We start from the raw sequence: 25,112 nt of genomic DNA, 5'->3' as shown, positions 1-25,112 counted from the left end.
GTCAACCAGTGGATCTCTGAGCTGAGTGAGTGAGTGGAGGCGGGGCTCATTTGCATATTCATAGAACCGTGCATACTAAATGAGACGAGGGTGTCGAGTTACATTCAAGATATTTTAAGGCATGAAAAACTTTTAAATATGTCATTTTGGTGATCAAAGATGAGTTTAAAGGGATACAATGATGGACTACAGGGGGACTTTAAGATTCGCTCTCACCAAGAACGATAATAACAATAAAGATATTGTTCTAAAAATAGCTCTAAGTGTAACAGAATAGCAGAACTATAACGACGATACCAACACAGGAACGATACCGTTGGAATCACTTTCAGAATGATTTGTTTTTGTTGTTGACAGCCAATCAGAATCCATCCTGCTTTCAGAGCGCGAGCATTTAAAGTGACAGGCGACACAACTGCAGATTAAACTGAGCGGTATCGTCCGCCGGTGTGATGCTAATATAGTTCTGGAACGGGTCTTTGCTGACGATCACAGCACACGTGGAGATGAAGCCGGTCATACATCAGACTCTGTGTTCACGCTGCATTGCTCCATCTTAAGCTCTATTCCTTCATAAAGCGGACGGTTGTCAGGGTTACAGTGCAGTTTGATCATTTGAATAATGCTGATATTTGTGCTGAAACCCACTTTCAATAATTTGATAATTATGGTATAATAAGGCTGACAAACATAGTGAATAAAGAGACCTTGAAAGGCTTCACTTCCTGAAAAGAACGGGTTTATTGTTAATATTCCCAAATTTTATTTACATGTAGGCTATATAACAATATATAGATAATATCATTATTATTGGGATATTTCTAACTGACAGAATTTTCCAGCGATGTTGCACTTTTATGAAACTCACCCACATTCAAGAGTTGATCAAATAATAATGCATGAGGCCAGAATAAGACAGGGTTAATAACAGAGGGTCTGTTCTTAATTATGATATATTTCATGTTCAGATACAAAAATAATATTCTGGGGGCCATGAAACTTGTGAAAATGATCAAACACGCTGGCAGGGAAAGAGCTAGAAGGGGAAATATGAGCTTATCAGGTTTGATGCATCACTTTTATTTTGGTATCACTGATATACTGTTATAGTTTTTGTTAATATTTAGTATAATTTTATATTTTCTGATTTCATTTTAATTGTAAAGTTTTACTAATTTGTTGTGTTTGTCATTTTTATTCTTGTTTTTTTCCCCCTAAATGTGTCTTTTTTTAATTATTTTTTAGTTTAGGAGGTGGATTTTGATGAGCCCAGAACCTCCTAATGGCAGATAAATTGAGATGCATATTTTATATTTTAGAACATATTCATTTATAAAAAAAAAAAAAAGAAGGAACTTTTACTTAAGAAAGAGTAAAAATCTTAATGGGAAAAAAACGTATATGGAAGCTTAATTCTGCCACAGAATAAAAATAAAAAAGTTATTTTTTAATTGCGCTTTTTTTTTTTTATCTCAGAAATGCGTGATATAAAGTCGCTATTATCTTTTTAAATGTTTTAATCTGCTTCCTAATGTGTAAAAAAAAAGAAGCTTTTTTTGTTGTTTGTTTTGCACATGTATATTGAGGAGGCCGAGATGCTGCAGGGACACACACACACATTACTAATGCAGCACGAGATGAGGGTGTGTGTTTGTGGTTGTGTTGAATGCGCTCGCAAGGCTTCTGGAGAATATGAAAGTAAGGTACAGTGCAGCTCTGGTGTGTGTGGCCTCACATGCTAAAGATGCTCTGAGGTCACTGGGGGTTTTATTCTCACGCCTGAGAAGATGACAGACCATAAACACCTGCTTCACTCTGAGATCACTGGGGCTTTTTAAAGATCATCTCAAAGATCACATTATGCTCTGACAGATATGCATTTGTGTTTGTCTTCCAGAATAATTCACAACCACTAGTAAGAAATGAGTGCTTTTATTGAATGCAATCACATAAGATCAAGAAAAGACATTCATCTGGAAATGGAGAGGACTAAACTCATGATGAGATGTTTGGTGTTCGGGAATATTGCCTTTTATCTGCAGAACAGCAAGTGCAAAGTTGTGCCGCGAATCGACCCTTCCAGACCATTTACGTCACATAAGAGAAAAGTCATGCCTTGGCAAATCTAATTAAAAGTCATAATTATGGCGTACAGGCCTGGTTTCACAGACGGGGTTTAGATAAAGTCAGGATTAGGCCTTCGTTCAGTCAGGACATTTAAGCAGCTTTTATAAACGAGCCTTAGAAACATGAATCAATGGCACTGACATGTTTTAAGATGTGCTTTCAGATGAACCGATCAGACATGCGTTACAGTCTGAGGCAGGTTAAGCCTTGTCTGTGAAACCCATTTCACATTTTTAAATTATAATTGATTTTTTGACAATTTAAACTGTCATAATTTAGACTTTTTATATCATAATGTGACTTTTTAAGTCAGAATTTCAACTTCATGTCAATGTCGACTTGGTTTGTCAGAATTTTACTTTTTTATCTCTTAAATGTCATAATTTTGACTTTTTGTCGTTATGATATAAAAAGTCATAATGACATGTCAAATTAACATAAGACATAATTATGAAAGTTAAAAAAAAATTTGTACAAATTATGACTTAATTTTGACTGTCATAAACTTGACTTTCTATATCATAATTATGACAATCATATACATTTATTTATATTAAATATGACTTAATATGTCATAATTTTTTCTTGAATTTTGTCTGTCATAATTATGACAAACCATATATCTACTTTTCATCTCATAATTATGACTGTTCTCATTTCGATATTTCATCTATATTAAATAAAATAATTTTTACTTTTAATGTCAGATTTTCTACTTTGTCATAATGCTGACAGTGTCAATTTTGATTTTTTTAATCTAAAAAATATTTGATATATCGATTTTATCTAATTTTAATCTCATGACAGTCATTATTTTGACTTTTCACCTCTTAAATGACTTAAAATTTCATCATTTTGACTTTATATCATAATTATGACTTAAGTTATAATTTCAACGTGTCACAATTTCTACTTAAGTCAATGTCGACTTAGCATGTCATAATTTCAACTTCTCATCTCTTAAATATGAGTGTCATCATTTGGACTTTTTGACATAATTATGATATAAAAAGTCATGACATCAGTCAAAATTGGCATACTAAGCCATAATTATGAAAGTAAAAAAATTATGAAATAGTAGGAATAAGGCTTTCTTTATCAACATAATGACTTTTAACATCTGAATTTTGACTTTTTATGTCAGAATTTCTACTTTTAAGTCATAATGTTGACATAGTATTTTTGTCATAATTATAACTTTTTAAATCATGCATCTACTTTTTATCTCATAATTATGGTTGTCAAAATTTCGACTTTTCGTCAATTAAATATGACAGTATGTCATAATTTTGGCTTTTTATGTCAGATTTTCTACTTTTAAGTCATAATGTCTATGTTTTTTTTTTTTTTTATTATAATTTAAAAAAGCATGATTTTCTTCTTCTCATAAATGGCAGAAAAGGGCTTCGCTGCGATCCAGCTGTTCACTGCAGGTGTGTGTGTGATGTAGAAAACTGCTGATGTGGAGAAGTATCCCCTGCTTCCACCAGATGGTGGTAAAAGTACATGATGAATCCAGAAATCCTCCAGGATCGAGGCTGTGCTCCGCGTCAGAGCTTCAGGAAAGATTCACCCTCATCACTGTTTCTGCCGTCTGGTCAAATAACACGCAACACGCGTAACTCCATCTAAAACTATTATAATCAGCATTTACTCAATCTTTTATAATTATTATGCATTTGTGTTAACAAACACCACAGGGAATATTTGATTTTGTACTTTTGAAAATTATTTGATAACCTGACACGTTTAGCTCATGAATAGCATACTAGCTCACTACTCTTACCATTTCATTAGTATGCAGTTTTATATAATGTCCATAAAGTATGGTAATTTATTAAATACAGACTGTATATTTGTGAAAATGTGCAGTATAGCACTAACACATCAGCTTTTATCATTTCTCATTTAGACTCATTTTCTTGACCTGCCAAAAGTGAAATAATTTTACACATAACTATAAAAAAAAAAAAAAAAAAAAAGAATCATGCAAGTTTCAGAACGTTCAGAACATTCAAAAGTAACGTTCCCATAATGTTTGAAGAATGATCAAATGGAATGTTTGCTTAACGTTCACATAACCAAAAAAAAAAAAAAAAAAACGTAAAAAAAATAACATTTCTAAGAACATTCAGAAATAACGTTTTCATTACTTAATGGGAACATTAGTAAAACATGCTTATTTTTGTTAGCTGGGTAACATTGTAGTTGTTGTGAAATATTTTCAAGGGCATATACAGTCAAACCAACATTTATTCAGACACCTTCAGCATTTCTCACATTATCACGGTTTATTCGCTATAGTTTAGAAAATGGTACTAAAATATGAGCAGAACTCAGCTGATATTTGACTGGTTTTGTCCATCCTTCTGTTAGACTGTCTCACACATGAATTATGTTGAATATCTGTCAGCTGTTAAATTTAACTACACAATTAGATAATACCAGTTTAGCTCAACCAATCACCAAGCAATGCTTCATTGTGTTCAGTGTGTGTGTAAAAAGAGCATTAGCAATTAAAGAAAACACACTTAAGAAAACACGATCAGCTCAAAAGTGTCGCTGTAGATTTTACTGGTAGTCTCTGTATGAAGAATATTTGGGTATAATATGTCACAGTGTACTTTAGTTCATTTATGTAAGTGAGGATAGCTAAATATAGTGTCCTGCACTCACTATTAAAGAAATATCAAAAATGATATCTGGTGTGTGAATAATTGTGGTTTGCCTGTAAATATGAAAGAGAGGAACTCAGCCTCGGTGTTCTGATGATCGTGCTCAACACGCCGGGTCTTTAATATCTGGAGGTGTACCAGCAGAAACAGATGGAGGGGTGAATACTTTCACACGGCACTACGGCGTGAGCGTGAGCCACGGGACGGAGGAGAAGAACGGATGGCACTTGATGTCGCTCACGCCACCGCCTCCGGATCCCAGACGATAGCACGCATCACACTGGAGCAACTGCGGGAAACCATAAACAGTTATGGAGAATATACAGAGACAGAAGAGAAAAGGTTTTATATACTAATATAAAAAGCATTAGAACAAGACGGCGATACACCACAAACACATTTATGAGTACAGATTATACATGCGGAACAGTTTACACACTGCATTCATGTTCTTACTAGTTTTCCATGTAATATCCATGTATGTTTTATGTCATGTCCACGTATAATTATATTTATGATGATTTTAAGTTGTTCGGAAGGAAGTCTTGAGTCTCACTTCTCAGAAACCACTGGTTTTAATAACTTTGTTTGAGTGGAGTGACGGGGGAAGTGTTCACGGCAACCAAATTTACACAAGATACAGTATGAACTATATTCAAATCGTTTAGTAAACGTGTGCAAGATGGGATGTTTACTGTGCAACCTATTTCATTTTAAATTAGGTATAATATAGATGTGTGCCATGAATGCAGCATTAAGCAGCAGGTTAAGGATGTTCCTTAAATTTAAAAAAAAAATAGCTAAATGTGGTTATCTGGATTTGCTTTTATTGTATTTAAGTAAAGAAGTATGCAAACATTGTTGTCTATAATTTGAATGCCAAACGATCCATTAAAGGTGACATATTATGCCCCTTTTCACAAGATGTAATATATATGGTGTCCCCAGAATGTGTCTGAGAAATTTCAGTTCAAAAGATAATTTATTATAGATTGTCAAATTTGGCACTTTTTGGGTGTGAAGAAAAACGTGCCGTTGTTGTGTGTGTCCCTTTAAATGCAAATGAGCTGCAGCTCCGCCCCCGTTCAGAAGAGGGCGGAGTCTTCACACAAGCTTCAGAAACTCCGGCAATAACAGAACAGGCCAATCTCCCTCATCCAGAATCCCAGAATAACCAGTAGTGAGTGCAGCCTTACGGAGAGACTCAGGAAGAGCTTCTGAATGTTAGTGGAGACATTTCTGTAGTTGTTGTGGAGTTACACTGATCATCTCATCATCATGTTGAACTTCTCCACAAGTGTCCACAGTTCCTGAGGTCTTTATAAGACAGCGGTGACATGTTCTGGTCAATAGTGTTCAGTGCTCGTCTGTGCTCAACCACACAACAGTTTCAGGCTTGGCTCGGACTTTTGCCATTGCGTTTGGACTGGTAACACTGTTGTCATGTGCGAAAGCCAAATGGCGGCGCCGTGGGCGGAAACGTGGGTCCCAAAAAGAATGACATTTACAAAATCCAAAAAACTTGACCAGATGTGTTATACGTTAGTGCATTTTTTTGTGTGAAATCCAAGTTTTGGAATTGAGAATATATTGTCGAGTCTGATTTATATATCTCATTGAAATTTTATGTTATATTGTACTTCTATATATATATATATTTTAATCTATGTATTGGAATACAATGTTGACTTTGATTTGTTACACTTTAGTGCATCGTTATATTATGTTTTTTTTTTTTTTGTTTTTTTACATATTATGATTCAAAATTATAGGTTTAATTATGTTTTGGTGAGATATCATATGTCCTCTCTATTTATCTAACAATTTCTTCTCTATTGTGACTGTTCTACATTACGTAAATAGGTGGTTGTCCCATGACTCAAGCACTGCACACACTGCCCTATCAGCTTGCATTGAGAGAGCAGTTACCTCAGTGAGAAGCGAGGCGGCTGCCGTACTGATGAACTCTGGGATGTGGAGTGGCGTGTGAGGGTGAATGCCTGTCGGGTGGCACTGCCACAGCGGCTGGAGAGAAACAAAGTTGAACAGGTGAAAACAACACATTCAAGACCAAGGAGATTTGCTGTTCCTTTTTGAGTTCGGTTCACTCAACATTGCATCAGTAGCTGACAACGAAGGTGAGACCTGCTCTTCCTGTGGGGAACCTCTCAAAGACAAGGATCACCACAACTGCTGTGTTTTCTGCCTGGGTCGCGCCAACGCTCTGTCTTTCTCTCCGCACTCGGCTTGCTCTCGTACTGGGCTCCTGACTCCAATCGACCACTCAAGCCAAGCCGCAGAAGAAGCAGATGCGCCCGGGAGGGAGTGACAAGCTCCCGTCGGCTCATTGCCCTTGGGACCCTTGTCCGCCTGAGCTATCTTCGCCAGTATATTTTATAGAAGCTAGCATTCGCCCCTCCCCTGGAGCCCATGATGTAGTTTCTATAAATATAACTAATTATTTCCCCATAGCTTCAGCTACTGACACAATGTCTCATTCCCTCCTCTCAGGAAACCAGAGTTATGTGAGTAACCAAGGTTAAGTTTTGATACGCCATATAATTGTAGTAGATTTTGTTCAAAGGCGACTGCAAAAATACCTCAAAAGCCAATACAATACAAAACAGACAAATTTGACGTTCACTAACAAATCATCCAACAATCTGAGCTGTTTTTAGTGCATGCGATTCTTGGGTTAGTTTTAATTCTTTACTTTTAAAGCAAAATTGTTTTGCTTACCATGCCAGTGAGAAGCTCATATAATAAAGCTCCAAGACTCCACCAATCACATGCCTCTGTGATTTTCAATACGCCTCCAATTTCTGCACCAAATTAGTAAAAAAAACAACTAGTTATTACATCTCAAGAGAACAGAATGTGTCTTAGAAATGTTGCAGTTTGATGTGATTGTGAAAAACCAATTGAAATGTCTTACCTGGTGCACAGTACATCTCTTCCATTGCTTTTGGGTTAATTTCAGGCTGAACTTCCGTCCATAGTCCAAAGTACGTAAGACACGCCTCACCTGTGGGCAATACATTTGAACAACGGTTTTAAAATACTAGAATAACGTTCCAAACCTGTTGTCTTTCCTCCGTGAAACACAAAAAGAGATGCTAGACATGATGTCCGAGCTGCTCTTGTCCATCTAATGAAATTGACAATGAAATGACAAAATAGTTCCATAAACGACAATAAGCCCTACATTGCAAAATCTTCTGATGTCATGTGATACAAAGCCATCACAATCCAATGATGATGAACCAATGGTGTTTGGTAACAATGATATCAAACCTAGTATGACGCATCTAAATCTGCCATTTTTCCTTCAGATCTTGACAATAAAAATCACCAATTATTTCTTTATATGGACTAGAGTATGTTCTTGTTTCCCGTGGGTGAATTGATGATGGATAAATTAGTTTTTCTGTGAACTTTTCCTTTATTATATCAGATAACTGAAAAAGATTCAACATACTGTCAATGTGTAGTTCAAGGTTAGCCAATCCTGCTCTTTGAGGTTTACCTTCCTGCAGATTTCAGTTTCAACATGGCCCAACACACCTGCCTGTTATTTTCATGTAGTTTCAGGTGTGTTGGAGCAGGTTTGAGCTGAACTCTGCAGGATGGTAGCCATCCAGGAGCAGGATTATATATGTATAGTTTCAATGTTAAGATGCATAGGACAGGGCTCTTCAACTCCAGTTCTGGAGGGAAACTGTCATGCAGAGTTTTGCTCCAAACCCAATCAAACTCACCTGCCTGTAATCCTTTCTAGTAATCCTGAAGACTTAATTAGCTTGTTCGGGTGGGTTTAATTATGGTTAGAGCTAAACTCTGCTGGACAGTAGTGATGTTCTTTTAAGCCGGTAACCAGTCGAGCCGGTTCACAGAATCAAACTGAATTGAACTTTATTTCCAGGTTGATGATACGCGTGACTTTTTTTGAGGAAAATCACGCAGAGGATGCAAGGCACACTTTCAGAGTAGCTTCCAAACGCTCCTTCACAGCACCGAATGAGCCAGTGACCACGTCCAGATGGGTTACTGAATCAAAAAATCAATTACAAATAAATGAATCAAAATGTACTGACTAGACCCACTGGTTATCCTCTAAGAACTCAGTCAGCTCATTAGGTTCTTTTTCCAGTCAGACATGATCAAAAAGCTGACTTTCAACTCTGCCTGTAGTTTTGATCCTACATTTCTGGACATGCTTATTGGTTTATTCGGTGATGCGAAAGAAGCGTATGTGCTACTTCGGATGTGAATCTTGCGTCATCAACCTGGAAATAACATTTGATTCTGTGAACCGACTCGACCGGTTAATGGCTTACAACAAGGATTTGTTCAAGAATTGAACATCGCTACTGAACAGTGGCCCTGCAGGATCAGAGTTGAAGGCTAAAGACTTGGCAACAGAAAACATACCACTGCTGCGAAGTAGAACATTTCTTGGGTTTAGGTCCTGGCACATGATGCCCTGCTCATGAAGACTTTCCAATGCCAACAGAATCTGAGCTCCCCACAGTCGCACCTCGTCCTCGGGGAGTCCCTGTCTTCCCCACTTCCATTTGGCACTGAAGTTCTTGGCCTTAATTTGTGCTGGATGGCCCAAGCCGTTCATATGAGGGTATTCTAGTTTAGTTTCACTCCAACAGGAGCTGTTTGTGGTGGGTGCTGATGGGAAAGAGATCATGCCAACTTGAGGTTGTTTATATGAAGGGCTGAAAAAATGCCAGTTCTCCATGTCCTCCTTCCCATCCTCCCTCACCATATCAACAGAGTTCCCCCGAGAAGTCATCTTTGTGAAGTCTAAAGAGATACCTTCTTGCTTTTGAGTTGTACATTCAAGTGGATAGCGATGAGAACTGACTTTGCTCAACTCAGCCACAAACTGTCCAAGCTGTCCATTTCCACTGGGTTTACAGTTAGTAACACCCTGTTCTTGAGGATATCCATCATGAGCTTGGTTTCGTGGAGGTAAATGTGATGTGTTGGGAACTATCCGAACTCTCTGTGGAAGTACGTCAACTGTGTTGCAAAGGGTTGGTTGTGCGTTTTCACCAAATAAAGAGGCTGGAGTGATCTGAGCTGCACAGCTGAATCCTAGAATATCCGAGTTTGATCCTGGAACAGTGAAACTTTCACAACCCTGAGCAGGTTCTAAAGCAATCCAGGCTTTGTTCAGATCCATGCAAGAGTCGATCCGCTCAATGCGGACATCATTTCCTAGAAGGTCGGAAGTGACATCAAGAGGATCCCGAGTGTCCACAATCACACAGGGATGAACGGGAAGAGGAACATTATCCTGAGGTAAAGAATTAAGAACATTGTGTGGACAGACAGAAGGAAGCGCATTATCTGTCCTCATTGCATACAGTCCTGGAGAACCCCCCTGTTGGCGCCCCGTATCTTCACAGTAGGAACGGGTTCTACAGTTCTCAAGACAATGACCAGCTGGGCTCCCTGGCCTCTCAAGAGGTGTAGTTCTCTCACATTTCTCATTGAGGTAAATATCCTGGTGGATAGCAGGGAGGGTGTAGCTGTTCTTCAGGTAGATCTTGTGCTGGTTGGGGCTGAAGCATTCTGGATACTCCCTGACTGCTTCACTTCTGACCCTGCTAAGTCTGGAAAAGAGTCTTCCACCTGTAGAAAAGCAGAGCTGTTAAATTGCTGTCATTGTGAGCAGATGGACCACTCTTTCAAATGCCCTCCAACTATCCTACTATCAGGAACTTATGGCCTACCAACTGTTGAAACAGTATAGATAAGGGTTCTTTTAAAATCAGGAACTTGAGGTCCACTGTCCTGCAGAGTTTTGCTCCAACCTTGATCAAACTCCTGGACAAGTTTATCAAGGTCTTCAGAATTACTAGAAAATTAAAAGGCAGTTTATTGTGATCAGGGTTGAGGCTAAACTCTCCAGGGCTAGATATTAAGATTCCTGATATAGATATTTTTTTTCAGAGCGTGTGCAACAAATATTCCCATGCATGCATTTTTCTTGACTTTTATCTCCTGACCTTTGCACCATCGATTTCATGATTAGACCTCAGTACTGATGGTGGTATCCAATCCTGAACCTAGAGGGCCACTTTCATGCAGACTGTTGCTCCAACCTGTTCCAACACACTTGCCTGGAAGTTTATAGTGATCCTGCAGACCTTAATTGGCTTGTTCAGGCGTGTTTGATCAGGGTTGGAGCCAAACTCTGCAGAGAAGTGGACCTTGAGGGCCAGAGTTTAGAATCCCTGCTGTAGAGTTTAGGGCCAATGTCTTGCAAAGTATAGCTTGATATGGATCTTTTTTTTTTTCAGTGTGCAACACATTTTCCCATGTATGAAATTTGCAACAGTAATGCTAAACATTTTTCAATTTTCCAATCCTGCTCCTGATGGGCCAATGTCCTATAGAGCAGGGGTTCTCAACTCTGGCCCTTGAGGTCCACTTTCCTGCAGAGTAAGTTCACTTAATATTCAACAATATGATTGATCTGCCTGCATTGACACCATTGTATGAGAACTGAACTGAGATGGACGATGACATTATTGTTTTCTCTAGAGCTGCTGTATAGACAAATTAACTAAATTAATAACTTTTTTTAAAACAGAAATGAACCATCACTGAAATTACTTAAGCTGGACTATGACACTATTTTCTTCTAGATCTGCTGTACAGCTGAAACACACTTTGTTGCATAATTTTCCTGTTATCACTGCCCAAACAGCAACATAGGTGTGTGTTGGACATCGGCTGTGGCTGATGTAACCGATCGGCAAGAGTTGCCGCTTGCAGGCGAGAGGAGCTGCAAATGGAGACGTGAGGTCGGACACTTTCTGGCTCCCGTAGTGAAGTGAAATAAATGCAATATTTGCCAAATACACAGATGTTTCAGAGACATTTTCATTCAATACTTTATGTACTGCTTCATACAGCGTCTGTTTGAATAAGAATAAAGTTCAACATTAGCCTATAGCTACTATCAGCCAATGGAGTCTACGTTTTTTAATCGGTTTTATTTTAATAAACATGCCACAATAAAACATCAAGGGGTGGGAATCTCTAGGCACCTCATGATTCAATTCGATTACGATTCAGAGGGCTGCGATGCGATGCTAAAACGATTATTGATGCATCTTTTTTTGTGTGTGACTACTTGGTACTTTTAAAGCAAAGTATTTATAATGACCCATGAAGAATTTACTTTCAATATCTATTATAAATAAAACACATGGAAGTGATTTGGCAAGTCAACTGTAAGGTTACATTTGCCAGCATACCTGTATGTCCCAACATTGCAAAGAACCAATAGGAAAATAAATGTGAGCCTGTACTAGCAGCAAACTTGTAGTCAACGAATACAAACTTCAGCATATTCTGAATCTCTAACATAAAATAATAGACTTCTATCCAACATCCTCCTGTTATGTGCAATGAGCAATATAATCCTTCAGACAAAAACTAAATAAACATTTTGCTGTAGCAAAATCACAAACAGCTTTCAGACAAAAATATAGAATTATGTACCAGAAGCTCTCATACAAAAATAATGCTTGTGGACTTACTCATATTCTGAATAATTAGTAACATACAAAGCCACTCTTAAACACAAATAAATAATAAAGAGTCTAAGACTTGAAATTGTTGCTGTATACCACAATCAAAAACAGCTTATACAAAAAAAGTGAATGAACATCTGCTGAGAGCACAGTCAAAATGTAACTTTTAGTGACTGGCATTGCACTGATGCACACTGTGCCTGCGGAGGGCAGTACAGTAAACCTACGTATAACATACGTATAGCAGATCTGTTAACAACATATTGATGTGAAAACAAAACAATACAGAAAGCAGCTTTTCATACAAAAATAGAAAAAAGTCCACAATTAAATTATGCAAATTTTCCATACGTAAGAGGGTGCTGTTCGGATTTCGCGTCTGTTATGCGCACGCCACAGACTGTCCGGGCGCTGCACTTCCGCGCTTCAGAGTTCCGCCTTTTGCGTTCCATATTACGTTATTAGAAGAAAATTACGTGTTTTTTTAGAAAAACGTTTTTTTTTTACATTTGTGAATCGATTCAGGATCGTCCACGTCACAATGCATCTAAGAATAAAAAAATTTCCCCACCCCTAATAACATCGCGACTACATGAAAAGAGTGTTTATTGTTATAAAAAACTGATCTGTGAGCTTTAATGGAACTAAAGGTGTGAGAATAAACACGAAACACACGTGATCGTTGCCATGCGGTCTTTCCACCTCTACTCTCCTCATGTTACGTTGCATTCGGAGATCAACTACTTTTGACTGACTAAATTCCAGCCACCGGAAACACTAATGAATAAAGTGAGTCGTACAAAACCTTTCTTTTTAATAAACTCTGTGTACACAAACACTGTTCTCAATGCTGGAGTTCATGTGTAGAGCCCCTGGTGATACTTCGAGCACAGTTTCATGTTGTGTCGAGCCTTCTTAGTGTTTTAAAAATAGCGATTTTGATGGTATCATTGTAGTGCCCCATTCACTCCCATTCAAAAGGCATTTTGACCGAAAACGAAAATACGGTCAAACCTAAAAGTGCCGTTTCCATTCTAATTATGCTTTTACACGAATGTTTGACTCGGGTAGATTAACAAAAATAGCCAAGGTTGCAATTTGGCGAGAGTTACCCTTTAAAAGATCTACTATCAGATGTGACCTTTTGATAGAACTAACAAAATCAAGAGCATGTAGGCTCTTATCATATATGGATCCTAAGCTCTGGAATAGCCTAGTTTGAGACACAGACACAGCTTAAGTGTGGACTGAAAACCATCTGTTCAACAAAGACGATTCTCATAATCATTGAATATGATGGTTGGGTTCCCCAGCAGGGTCTTGGTTCCTGTTTCTTCCTCATCAACACCGGTGAAGTTTTTCCTTCTTGCCTCTGTCACATCTGTCTTGTTCACTGGGGATATACTATGTCGAACTGCTTTGGAACAATATACAATGTGAAAAGTGCTACTCACCTTGAACACGTTCTAGATGGAGGAACACAGTGTCTTCACTGACATAGTATTTTAGCAGCTTCACCATGAAGGGCACTCCCTGAGGAATGATGGTCGACCTCTCACGGCTCTCCCAGCTCGACTTGGGTAAACTCTGTCCACAAAGCAGAATTTTTCACACCAGAATTAGGCCCTTTCTAGAGAGCTGACTCTTTAGACAGCCTTTTAGGGCAACATAAATGAGCTCCTGACACAAAGTCTGTTCCAAAAGGAAGGCAGCATTGGCATGACTGGACTGCCCTTCAGTATGCTGACTAGTAAGATAGCTTGGTTTAACCAAATTCTAAGGCTTGATTCAGACATACAGCACCATAACTACAAGCACAGGGTCACTTGTGCTTTGATTAAAAAAAAACAAAAAAACATAGGTATGCATGCACTGATATGAACATTTTGGTCGCTACCGATAACCAATAATTGCTTATATTTGAAAGCCGATAATCGATAAATCTAAATCCACATTTTTATATAATTTTTGAGAGCTTGATTACAAAAACAAAAGTCTCACCATTAAAATCCATGTTCCAGGCACACAATTATGATGTTCTCTTTATAATTTTATGTGGTCGATATGACAGACTTGCGCTGCACATGTTGCACTGAACTGTATTTTCCTTTTTCAATGTGATTCCAATCATATTTCAAGCCATTTAAAACCCTCATGGCAGACAGTGCACATCTGATGTGTCTCAGCTGAAGGAAATGCATTATTTATCTGCTTTAATATATCGGCAAAATTTTCTTATCAGGCCGATAACGATAATATTAAAAAATGAACATATATCGGCCGATACCGATATTAGAGCAGTAGAGCATGGCACTAACAACGACAAGGACATGGGTTTGATTCCCAGTGAATGCATGAATTGAAACAAATGTATAGCTTGAATGCAATGTAAGTCACTTTGGATAAAGGTATCCGCCAAATACATAAATTTAATAGACCTATGGCATTATACAGAAATTAATGTGATTTCTGGATTGCTATGTTAGTATTTCTCTTAATAAATACAACAAAAAAAATCTAATTTTCATTACTGTAATGCAAGAAAATAATGCTATATTATTGAAATTGCACATTATTTAAACAGCATGGTAGTATTGATTGTATTTCCTATAGTGTTTGCTGGTTTCAAATGACTTTTTTGTTTTGTCCACCTGTCTCTATAGCTGGCCAATTCTAATATCTCAAGTGTCTGGTTTCAGTAACCCGAGACGAGTTTGTACTCAGATTTAGCTTTTAACAGGATCAATCCAAGCAGACTCGCAGTAATAACAGCCCAGACAGCAACACAGTGTCGGCCGGGATGGCCTGATTCCCGCTCACTTCTGAAAGGAACCAGAATACTTCTGTTTCAAATGCCTACCTTAACAATAAATGTCTCCTTGCTTATCAGACTTTCAACCGTCAGCACCTGTGGAAAACACACATTATAACTATTGCACTTCCAATGACTTTAATGTCTTGGCATATAGAGAATTGCTGACTAGTTGTAAGCCATGAGAAGCATGAGAGGAGCAGATATTTCTCACATACTGTACCTTATCAATGATTCCAACGACTTTGCACATCGCCAGATTCTCCACCGGCGAACTTAGATGTCGGATCGACCGAAACCGTAAGCTACTATAACCCTGATGACCAGGACAATAACATGTGTCAGAGAAAAAAACATAGTCAGGATATTAACTAATAGCAAACATCTGGTTCACATTGCAGCTTATTCTGGCCAAGAACCGGCCACTTAAGACCTGTTCACTCCAAGGACGACAACTATAACGATAATTATAAAGATTTAATAATCGCTCTAACTCTCAGAGAAAAGCAAAGTCCACACCACAACTACAACTATAACACCACAGAGGAACGACATCGTTAGAATTACGTTTAGAGAGATTTTGTCCAGCTTATGAACTATAAAAACATCGACAGCCAATCAGAATCAATCCTGCTGTAAAGAGTTCGAGCATTTAAAGTGGAAAACGACAAAACTGCAGCGCTTATATTAAACACAACGATATCGGCAGTTGGAGGGGTGTGGGATTTCGGGGTTTTTTTCTCCCCCATTTAAATTTTTCTGGATTCCATTTAAATTGTAAAATTTCATTTTAGTACTCAAAAAGCATGTCTAATTGATTGAAATAATGAAACTTTTAATGAACAATTAATTAAAAATTAATTAAATTAAATTCTTAGAATTTCATGTTTGAAATCATAAACATGTTTCATGTTCATATATATATACTGTATATAAATACATTTTATCTGTTATCTTTTTAGAAATTGTGTGTTTACTGTTTAAATTAAATCATGGAAGAAAACATAAAGTTTTATTACTATTACTTTGAGTATTACTAAGTACATTCTACTCTACATTCTACTTTCTTCAAGTTAAACTTTAGATAAGTGAATAAAGTTACTTATCCACATTTAACCCCTTAAGCCCTGAAGGCATTTTTAGAGTTGTTTTTTCTGAGTGACACACAAAAGTAAGGACTCATAACTCCAAAACTACAGTAATCATAAATTAAGAAAACTTTTTTTTTTTTATCAGCAAATAACTCAGCACAACTTAGGAGTTTATCAAATTGGCTACATGCATTGAAAGGTAAACTCTAAGCTTTCAAATGACATCGATTTTGTGTTGTTCAAGGCAGTAGTTTTGAAAAATATGATTAATATTTTATTTTATAATTATTATTATTATTATACACGGACGGTCCCGTTTAGAGAGACTACTCAAGCACTCGTTAATAGTTGATTAAAATGGTTAGATGCATTAAAAACCAGAGTTTCTAAGCTTTAAAATAATAGTTTGTGTTATTCAATTCAGTGGTTGCTTAATAATTTTATTATTCGGGTTTAAGGGGTGAATTGTGGGAGTTTGGCCAAAAAGGTAACTAAAAAAAATCAAAAATCAAAAGAGAAAAATCATGTTCAGCAAGATCTCATCATGCACATTTGTCACCTACTCCTAAATGAGTGGATCCTTTAGAGATGTTGTCCTGCAAGTAAGAGATGAAGATCTCCTCGGCTCGCTTCAGATATTGAGTGGTCTTCCGCTTCACGGCTTCACGTCTCTCTTTATTTGGATCCACTGTAAGACACGGAAGACTCTGCATTAGCGTGGAGATCTATGAATGACCCTTTGCTAAACACAGTCTTAATGTTATCTATCCTACCATCTGCCATTTTAGCAGACTTTTCCAATCTAAATCATGTAATTATCAAAATTATCAAACAATATAGTTCCCAGAAGATCAGAGGATGCAAGTGTTTTGGTTTTCCTTTTCCAAATCAAAATAGTTCATGCTGAGATTTAAATGATGTATCGCCCTCATTACAGATTAACTTACGCTTGCTTCTTTTCTCTTTTTCTTTTCATGGGATATTATCACGCGTGGAACGTTTTTCAAAGCTCTGGATGGAAACAGGTGGAATCCAACCATATATGCAAATATAAGTTAAATTTTGTCTTTCTTCTCAAACAAATGCTCACAAATTAAACTTACATCTCCAATTCTGATATACTGTACAGAGATGTAATTCGTTCTGTTTGTGAATTTGTTTAAATTCTCTACATTTATTTGTGGACTTTAATCTATATTCGAAAAGGAAACTTTCCTGTATTTTGGAAATACACAACAATTACTACCTCATAAATTAGAGGTGTTCAAGTTAAGTTTCATTTGTACAGTTTCATTATTATTTTTTAGTGATTAACTCTATGTATTGGTATTGCAAAACCACCCTTTTTTTTAATTTTTTTTATTTAACCTGTTTTGAACACAGTGGCTGACCGTCTTTGTGTCATGGCCCACAACAAATTTTGTTTATACTGACATTTACAGAAACCTCTGTAACACTAAAGTCCCCCCCCCAAAAAAACTTTGCAATAATTGACTTTGTGTTAATAACAATAGCAATGAATGGATGACAAAATCTTGCAGTGCACTTGTTCTGTTCCCTGCGATGTGTTTCTTCTTACTGATTTTCCACTTTCAAAGCAATGTTTATTTAGCTGAAACATATTTGAAGGCAACATGCTGTTTTAATCTATCTTCGACAGCCCTGTCAGTACAATCTTATTTTGAAGTTATTTTGAAGTGCCGTTGTACCTGTCTTTGCTTTTCCTGTGGTTTAGCTTCTGCTTTCATGGTTGTCTTGATCTCTAAGGTTCTTGTTCACCCTCAGCTACTGATTCTCCACATCTGTGACTTCTCTAGTTCCTCATTTACTCTGTCTATTTGCAAGCCTATGTTTCAGTTCTCTCTTCTCTATGCATGTCTTTGCTCGTCGTTATGCGTGGGATTCATATCTGTGTTTGTCGTCTTGTTTTGGATTATTTCTTATTTAAAATCAGATATCGCTTCAATTACTCCTTCCACCACAACCTGACAAATCTATTACTTACTTAGAATTTTATTATCTCCATAAAGATTTCATTTAAAAAAATTGGTAACACTTTACAATAAGGTTCATTAGTTAACATTAGTTAACTACCTTAGTTAACATGAGCTAAGAATGAACAATACTTCTTCAGCATTTATTAATCTTATTAATATTAATTTCAACATTTACTAAGACATTATTTCAATCAAAGGTTGTATTTGTTAACATTAGTTAATGCACTGTGAACTAACATGAACAAACAATGAACAGCTTTATTTTTATTAACTAACATTAATAAGGATTAATAAATACTGTAACAAATGTATTGCTCATGGTTAGTTCATGTTAGTTAATACATTAACTAATGTTAACTAACAAACCTTTTTGTAAAGCATTACCAACATTTTTATTTCCAAATAGTTACATTTAAATAGTTTTTCTATGGTACTGAAATTGATAGATAAAATTTTACAAGGATTGGTAAAGATAACTGAAAGTAAAGGATAAGTAAGGAATAATCACTTTTTGACTTCTGTTTACCTTGACTGAACACAATTAAATGAAACATTAGAAGTGAATCAAGGCAATGAGTTTGCACTTAATAAGTCAACAACGGTTGGCAGTGCACATGTGATCCAAAAGTGTTTTTCAGCATTACTGAACCTCCAGGTCAAAATGTGTTTTTCACAGTCAGTAATAATTTTCAATGACTATATAATTTGATGAGCTCTTTTAGCTATAACGCCAGAGGACACAACAGTAAAGTACCTTGAACTCCATTGAGCAGCAGATCGACTCCATTCTTATAGTAGCTGAACGCCGCCTCATAATCTTCATTGACTTCTCTGTCCAACGCCATTCGAATCTGCTGGGCTGCATCGAGCAGATAGTCTTTCTTTGCCATGTTTGTCATCGGTTAGAAAGGGCAAATGTCCACAGGAACCAGAACCAGCCGATGGATCTGTAGTTGTGACAACACTTCTGAAGTGGCACATTTCTGGTCATTAATAACCCTCCACAAGGCCTCTGGTCTCTCTTGCGTTCACACACATGTGGAGCGAGGCCAGTGTCCACCTGTGCAACACAGAGAAAATATATAGGTAACACTTTACAATAAAGTTCATTAGTTAACATTAGTTAATGTATTAACTAACATGAACTAACAATGAACAAAACATTTGTTACAGTATTAATGTTCAGTGTTCAGTTACAATGTTATGTTCAGTTACAATTATATGTTCAGTGCATACAGTCAGATAATAAATACAGTCAGATGATGAATACAGTCAGATGATAAATACAGTCAGATGATGAATACAGTCAGATGATAAATACAGTCAGACGATGAATACAGTCAGACGATGAATACAGTCAGATGATAAATACAGTCAGACGATGAATACAGTCAGACGATGAATACAGTCAGATGATAAATACAGTCAGATGATGAATACAGTCAGATGATAAATACAGTCAGACGATGAATAGTCAGATGATAAATACAGTCAGATGATAAATACAGTCAGACGATGAATACAGTCAGATGATAAATACAGTCAGATGATGAATACAGTCAGATGATGAATACAGTCAGATGATAAATACAGTCAGACGATGAATACAGTCAGATGATAAATACAGTCAGATGATGAATACAGTCAGATGACGAATACAGTCAGATGACGAATACAGTCAGATGATGAATACAGTCAGATGGTAAATACAGTCAGATGATGAATACAGTCAGATGATGAATACAGTCAGATGGTAAATACAGTCAGATGACGAATACAGTCAGATGATAAATACAGTCAGATGATGAATACAGTCAGATGATGAATACAGTCAGATGACGAATACAGTCAGATGATGAATACAGTCAGATGGTAAATACAGTCAGATGATGAATACAGTCAGATGATGAATACAGTCAGATGGTAAATACAGTCAGATGACGAATACAGTCAGATGATGAATACAGTCAGATGGTAAATACAGTCAGATGATGAATACAGTCAGTCAGATGATGAATGCAGTCAGATGGTAAATACAGTCAGATGATGAATACAGTCAGATGATGAATACAGTCAGTCAGATGATGAATACAGTCAGACGATGAATACAGTCAGACGATGAATACAGTCAGTCAGATGATGAATACAGTCAAATGACGAATACAGTCAGATGATAAATACAGTCAGATGACGAATACAGTCAGACGATGAATACAGTCAGATGATGAATACAGTCAGATGATGAATACAGTCAGTCAGATGATGAATACAGTCAGATGATGAATGCAGTCAGATGACGAATACAGTCAGACGATGAATACAGTCAGATGACGAATACAGTCAGATGACGAATACAGTCAGATGATAAATACAGTCAGATGATGAATATAGTCAGATGAGGAATACAGTCAGTCAGATGACGAATGCAGTCAGACGATGAATACAGTCAGATGATAAATACAGTCAGATGACGAATACAGTCAGATGACGAATACAGTCAGATGATGAATACAGTCAGATGACGAATACAGTCAGATGACGAATACAGTCAGACGATGAATACAGTCAGATGATGAATACAGTCAGATGAGGAATACAGTCAGATGAGGAATACAGTCAGATGAGGAATACAGTCAGATGATGAATACAGTCAGATGATGAATACAGTCAGATGACGAATACAGTCAGATGATGAATACAGTCAGATGACGAATACAGTCAGATGACGAATACAGTCAGATGAGGAATACAGTCAGATGACGAATACAGTCAGATGACGAATACAGTCAGATGACGAATACAGTCAGACGATGAATACAGTCAGATGATGAATACAGTCAGACGATGAATACAGTCAGATGATGAATACAGTCAGATGACGAATACAGTCAGATGATGAATACAGTCAGATGAGGAATACAGTCAGTCAGATGACGAATGCAGTCAGATGACGAATACAGTCAGACGATGAATACAGTCAGATGATAAATACAGTCAGATGACGAATACAGTCAGATGACGAATACAGTCAGATGATGAATACAGTCAGATGAGAAATACAGTCAGTCAGATGACGAATGCAGTCAGATGACGAATACAGTCAGACGATGAATACAGTCAGATGACGAATACAGTCAGATGATAAATACAGTCGGATGACGAATGCAGTCAGATGATAAATACAGTCAGATGACGAATACAGTCAGATGATAAATACAGTCAGATGACGAATACAGTCAGACGATGAATACAGTCAGATGATGAATACAGTCAGTCAGATGATGAATACAGTCAGATGATGAATACAGTCAGATGACGAATACAGTCAGATAATAAATACAGTCAGATGATGAATACAGTCAGACGATGAATACAGTCAGTCAGATGATGAATACAGTCAGATGATGAATACAGTCAGATAATAAATAGTCAGACGATGAATACAGTCAGACGATGAATACAGTCAGTCAGATGATGAATACAGTCAGATGATGAATACAGTCAGTCAGATGATGAATACAGTCAGATGATGAATACAGTCAGTCAGATGATGAATACAGTCAGATGATGAAAACAGTCAGACGATGAATACAGTCAGATGAGGAATACAGTCAGACGATAAATACAGTCAGATGATGAATACAGTCAGACGATAAATACAGTCAGATGATGAATACAGTCAGATGATGAATACAGTCAGTCAGATGATGAATACAGTCAGATGATGAATACAGTCAGATGACGAATACAGTCAGACGAGGAAAACAGTCAGACGATGAAGAATACAGTCAGATGATGAATACAGTCAGATGATGAATACAGTCAGTCAGATGATGAATACAGTCAGATGATGAATACAGTCAGACGATAAATACAGTCAGATGATGAATACAGTCAGACGATAAATACAGTCAGATGATGAATACAGTCAGATGATGAATACAGTCAGACGATAAATACAGTCAGATGATGAATACAGTCAGACGATAAATACAGTCAGATGATGAATACAGTCAGATGATGAATACAGTCAGACGATAAATACAGTCAGATGATAAATACAGTCAGATGATGAATACAGTCAGACGATGAAGAATACAGTCAGATGATGAATACAGTCAGATGATGAATACAGTCAGTCAGATGATGAATACAGTCAGATGATGAATACAGTCAGACGATAAATACAGTCAGATGACGAATACAGTCAGTCAGATGATGAATACAGTCAGATGACGAATACAGTCAGACGAGGAAAACAGTCAGACGATGAAGAATACAGTCAGATGATGAATAGTCAGATGATAAATACAGTCAGATGATGAATACAGTCAGACGATGAATAGTCAGATGATAAATACAGTCAGATGATGAATACAGTCAGATGATGAATACAGTCAGTCAGATGATGAATACAGTCAGATGATGAATACAGTCAGATGACGAATACAGTCAGATGATGAATACAGTCAGTCAGATGATGAATACAGTCAGATGATGAATACAGTCAGATGACGAATACAGTCAGACGAGGAAAACAGTCAGACGATGAAGAATACAGTCAGATGATGAATAGTCAGATGATAAATACAGTCAGATGATGAATACAGTCAGATGATGAATAGTCAGATGATAAATACAGTCAGATGATGAATACAGTCAGACGACAAATACAGTCAGATGACGAATACAGTCAGATGATGATAACAGATTATCCCAAAACCAAGGTCCGTACCGAACCGTGACTTCTGTGTACCGTTACACCGTTATAAAGTGATGTGAAAGTACAGAGTAGGATTTGCTCAAAATGAGGAAGAATTAGAATTATTTGTTTACAGCTGATGAGTGACACATTGTTCACAAATTAGACTGTGTCTGTTATTTCACATCCAATCAGAATCTAGAGTCTGAACTATCTGTTTATTAGTAATAGTAATATTATAATACTGATAGTTTGTGAAATTAAACACAATGCACGACTCACCTTTGCGACCCCTGACTTCTGTCACATAAAGCAGCCGTGTGTTTCCATCTGATCATGGTGTGGAAGAGGCTTTATCCTGAATAAAACCAAACGCAGAAGTTCATATTCATTCTATACTCAAACAGAGACTGAGAAATACTCAGTGATTTCTGATGAAGAATGACTGCGATCCTGCAATGTTTATTCTAACAAAGCACTTTACATCAAGTCAATTTATTTACAGCTCTTTTTACAAAACACAAAGTAGCTTTTACTATTACTGTATTAATGTCACAAGTGCTCATTAGTACCTAAGTTTGGGGACTAACCCTAATAGTATATATCAATAATACTAAAATAACACTGTATATGAACAGGCATGATATAATTACCAAAATATGACGAGGTGTGGAAAAACTCACATCCCTGTTTTAAAAAACCTGTTCATTCAGTTTTGCCCAATGAAAGTTAAAGTTAGAATAGCAAGGGGAAAAAATAACTGAATTTCCCTAAACATAATTTACCAAGGGCATTCATAATAGTTTCTGCAAAAATACTATAATTACTGCAATAAATCACAATAAGGCTTGAGACACAATTGCCACAAATGAAAGACTCGTCTTACACAGGGCGATCCCATATTCCTTTAAATAATTGTGGTATTTTATGGTAATATTGAGTGAAGGTTCAGTTAGACACACAGAAACAGCAGGAACACAATGACATGAACACGTGAAGCTATAGCTTGTATAGATTGTATACAATCACCATCATACAGTCTCAAACGCGTGTGATGTCACTCGCGACCCCCTTATATGACGGTGATGACGATGATCTTTCCCAGCAAATACTATTATATAACATTACAATATTAAACTGCGCCTCTATATGAAGTACAATCGTATGTTATTAACAGTTAATATGCGCTGTCATTATATATTTACAAGAGGAACAGAAAACGAACCTTGCGCGAGATCCTCATCCTCAGCATCCGCTCCGCATCATCAACATCAGGAAGCAGGAACAGCAAACGCTTCCTATTGGCGGATCGTGATCCGCCCCCACCCCCGGTGACGTCAGCACGCCCGCCCTGGATGCTGTAACTCACAAACAGTCTGTTACAGAATTTTCAGCACATGCTGTAATATTAAAGCTAATCAATCACCTGCCTAAGATAACAGCATTTACAACATGAAATTGTGACAACATGCCCCAATCTGGCCTTTATGAAGAATACTCTTGTCCTGAAAAGGCAATTTAAGAGTTCTATTCAAATCTGCCTTTAATCTTAAAGTGACTCTTGAGTAAATGTATTGTGCTCACAACAGATCAGTGTTATTTTATGATCACTGAGAGAACTGGAATGCCTCAGTCTCTGATGCATTGAAAAGGGAACAAAAAATTATACTCAACTTCAAAATTATTGGCACCCCTAAAAAAAACTACACAAAGATATGAATATATTAATATTATATAATAATATTTCAAATCTTCCTTACAATGTTTGGAGAAATTGCGCATTCATTTAGTAAAATGTATTCCTTCAAAAGTGGTTTAATTTTTTAAGTAATAGTGTATTCTTTTAATAACATATAGACCAAAATTATTGGCACCATTTTTGTTTATGACCATCCTGTTGTCCAAGGGTATTAATGTGAGGTTGCATATTTTAAAAATCATTTTCTCATCCATCAACATGGGTAAAACCATTTGATTGTAGCGCTGCACAGATTAGTGAATAGTCATAAAAAAAAATCAGTAGTCAATTGAAATGAGCAATTTGCACAATTAGGGCAATTATAAAATATAAAAAGCATGAAACAGTTGTAATTTTGCCAGGAAGAGGACGGGTGCACATAGAATTCTCATTCGGTGAGGAGGATGA

General features: G+C 36.9%; 1 protein-coding gene across 3 annotated transcripts; it reads right to left on the bottom strand.

Moving 5' to 3' along the window:
* Positions 1-1,594: 1,594 nt before the first annotated feature.
* rps6kl1 (ribosomal protein S6 kinase-like 1) lies at positions 1,595-24,248 on the bottom strand. 3 transcript variants are annotated; one of them, XM_079853188.1, is made up of 12 exons: positions 24,192-24,248; positions 23,249-23,324; positions 19,019-19,324; positions 16,831-16,955; positions 15,400-15,492; positions 15,225-15,272; positions 13,819-13,951; positions 9,234-10,451; positions 7,738-7,827; positions 7,542-7,624; positions 6,732-6,827; positions 1,595-5,091 (listed from the first exon to the last, which is right to left on the bottom strand). In XM_079853188.1, the coding sequence occupies exons 3-12, from the start codon at positions 19,161-19,163 to the stop codon at positions 4,981-4,983; spliced, it is 2,142 nt and encodes a 713-aa protein (XP_079709314.1). In that variant the 5' UTR covers positions 19,164-19,324; positions 23,249-23,324; positions 24,192-24,248; the 3' UTR covers positions 1,595-4,980. The 3 variants fall into 3 exon arrangements, with proteins under 3 accessions (XP_079709314.1, XP_079709312.1, XP_079709313.1); XM_079853186.1 differs by having other exon boundaries at positions 23,249-23,317; positions 24,192-24,247; XM_079853187.1 differs by lacking the exon at positions 23,249-23,324 and having other exon boundaries at positions 24,192-24,212.
* Positions 24,249-25,112: the final 864 nt, after the last annotated feature.

The sequence above is a fragment of the Squalius cephalus genome (assembly GCF_949319135.1).
Source record: "Squalius cephalus genome assembly, chromosome: 20".
In the NCBI taxonomy this organism is placed as follows: Eukaryota; Metazoa; Chordata; class Actinopteri; order Cypriniformes; family Leuciscidae; genus Squalius; species Squalius cephalus.
Note: the sequence above shows the minus strand (reverse complement) of the source record. Positions and strands in the feature narration are given on the sequence as shown.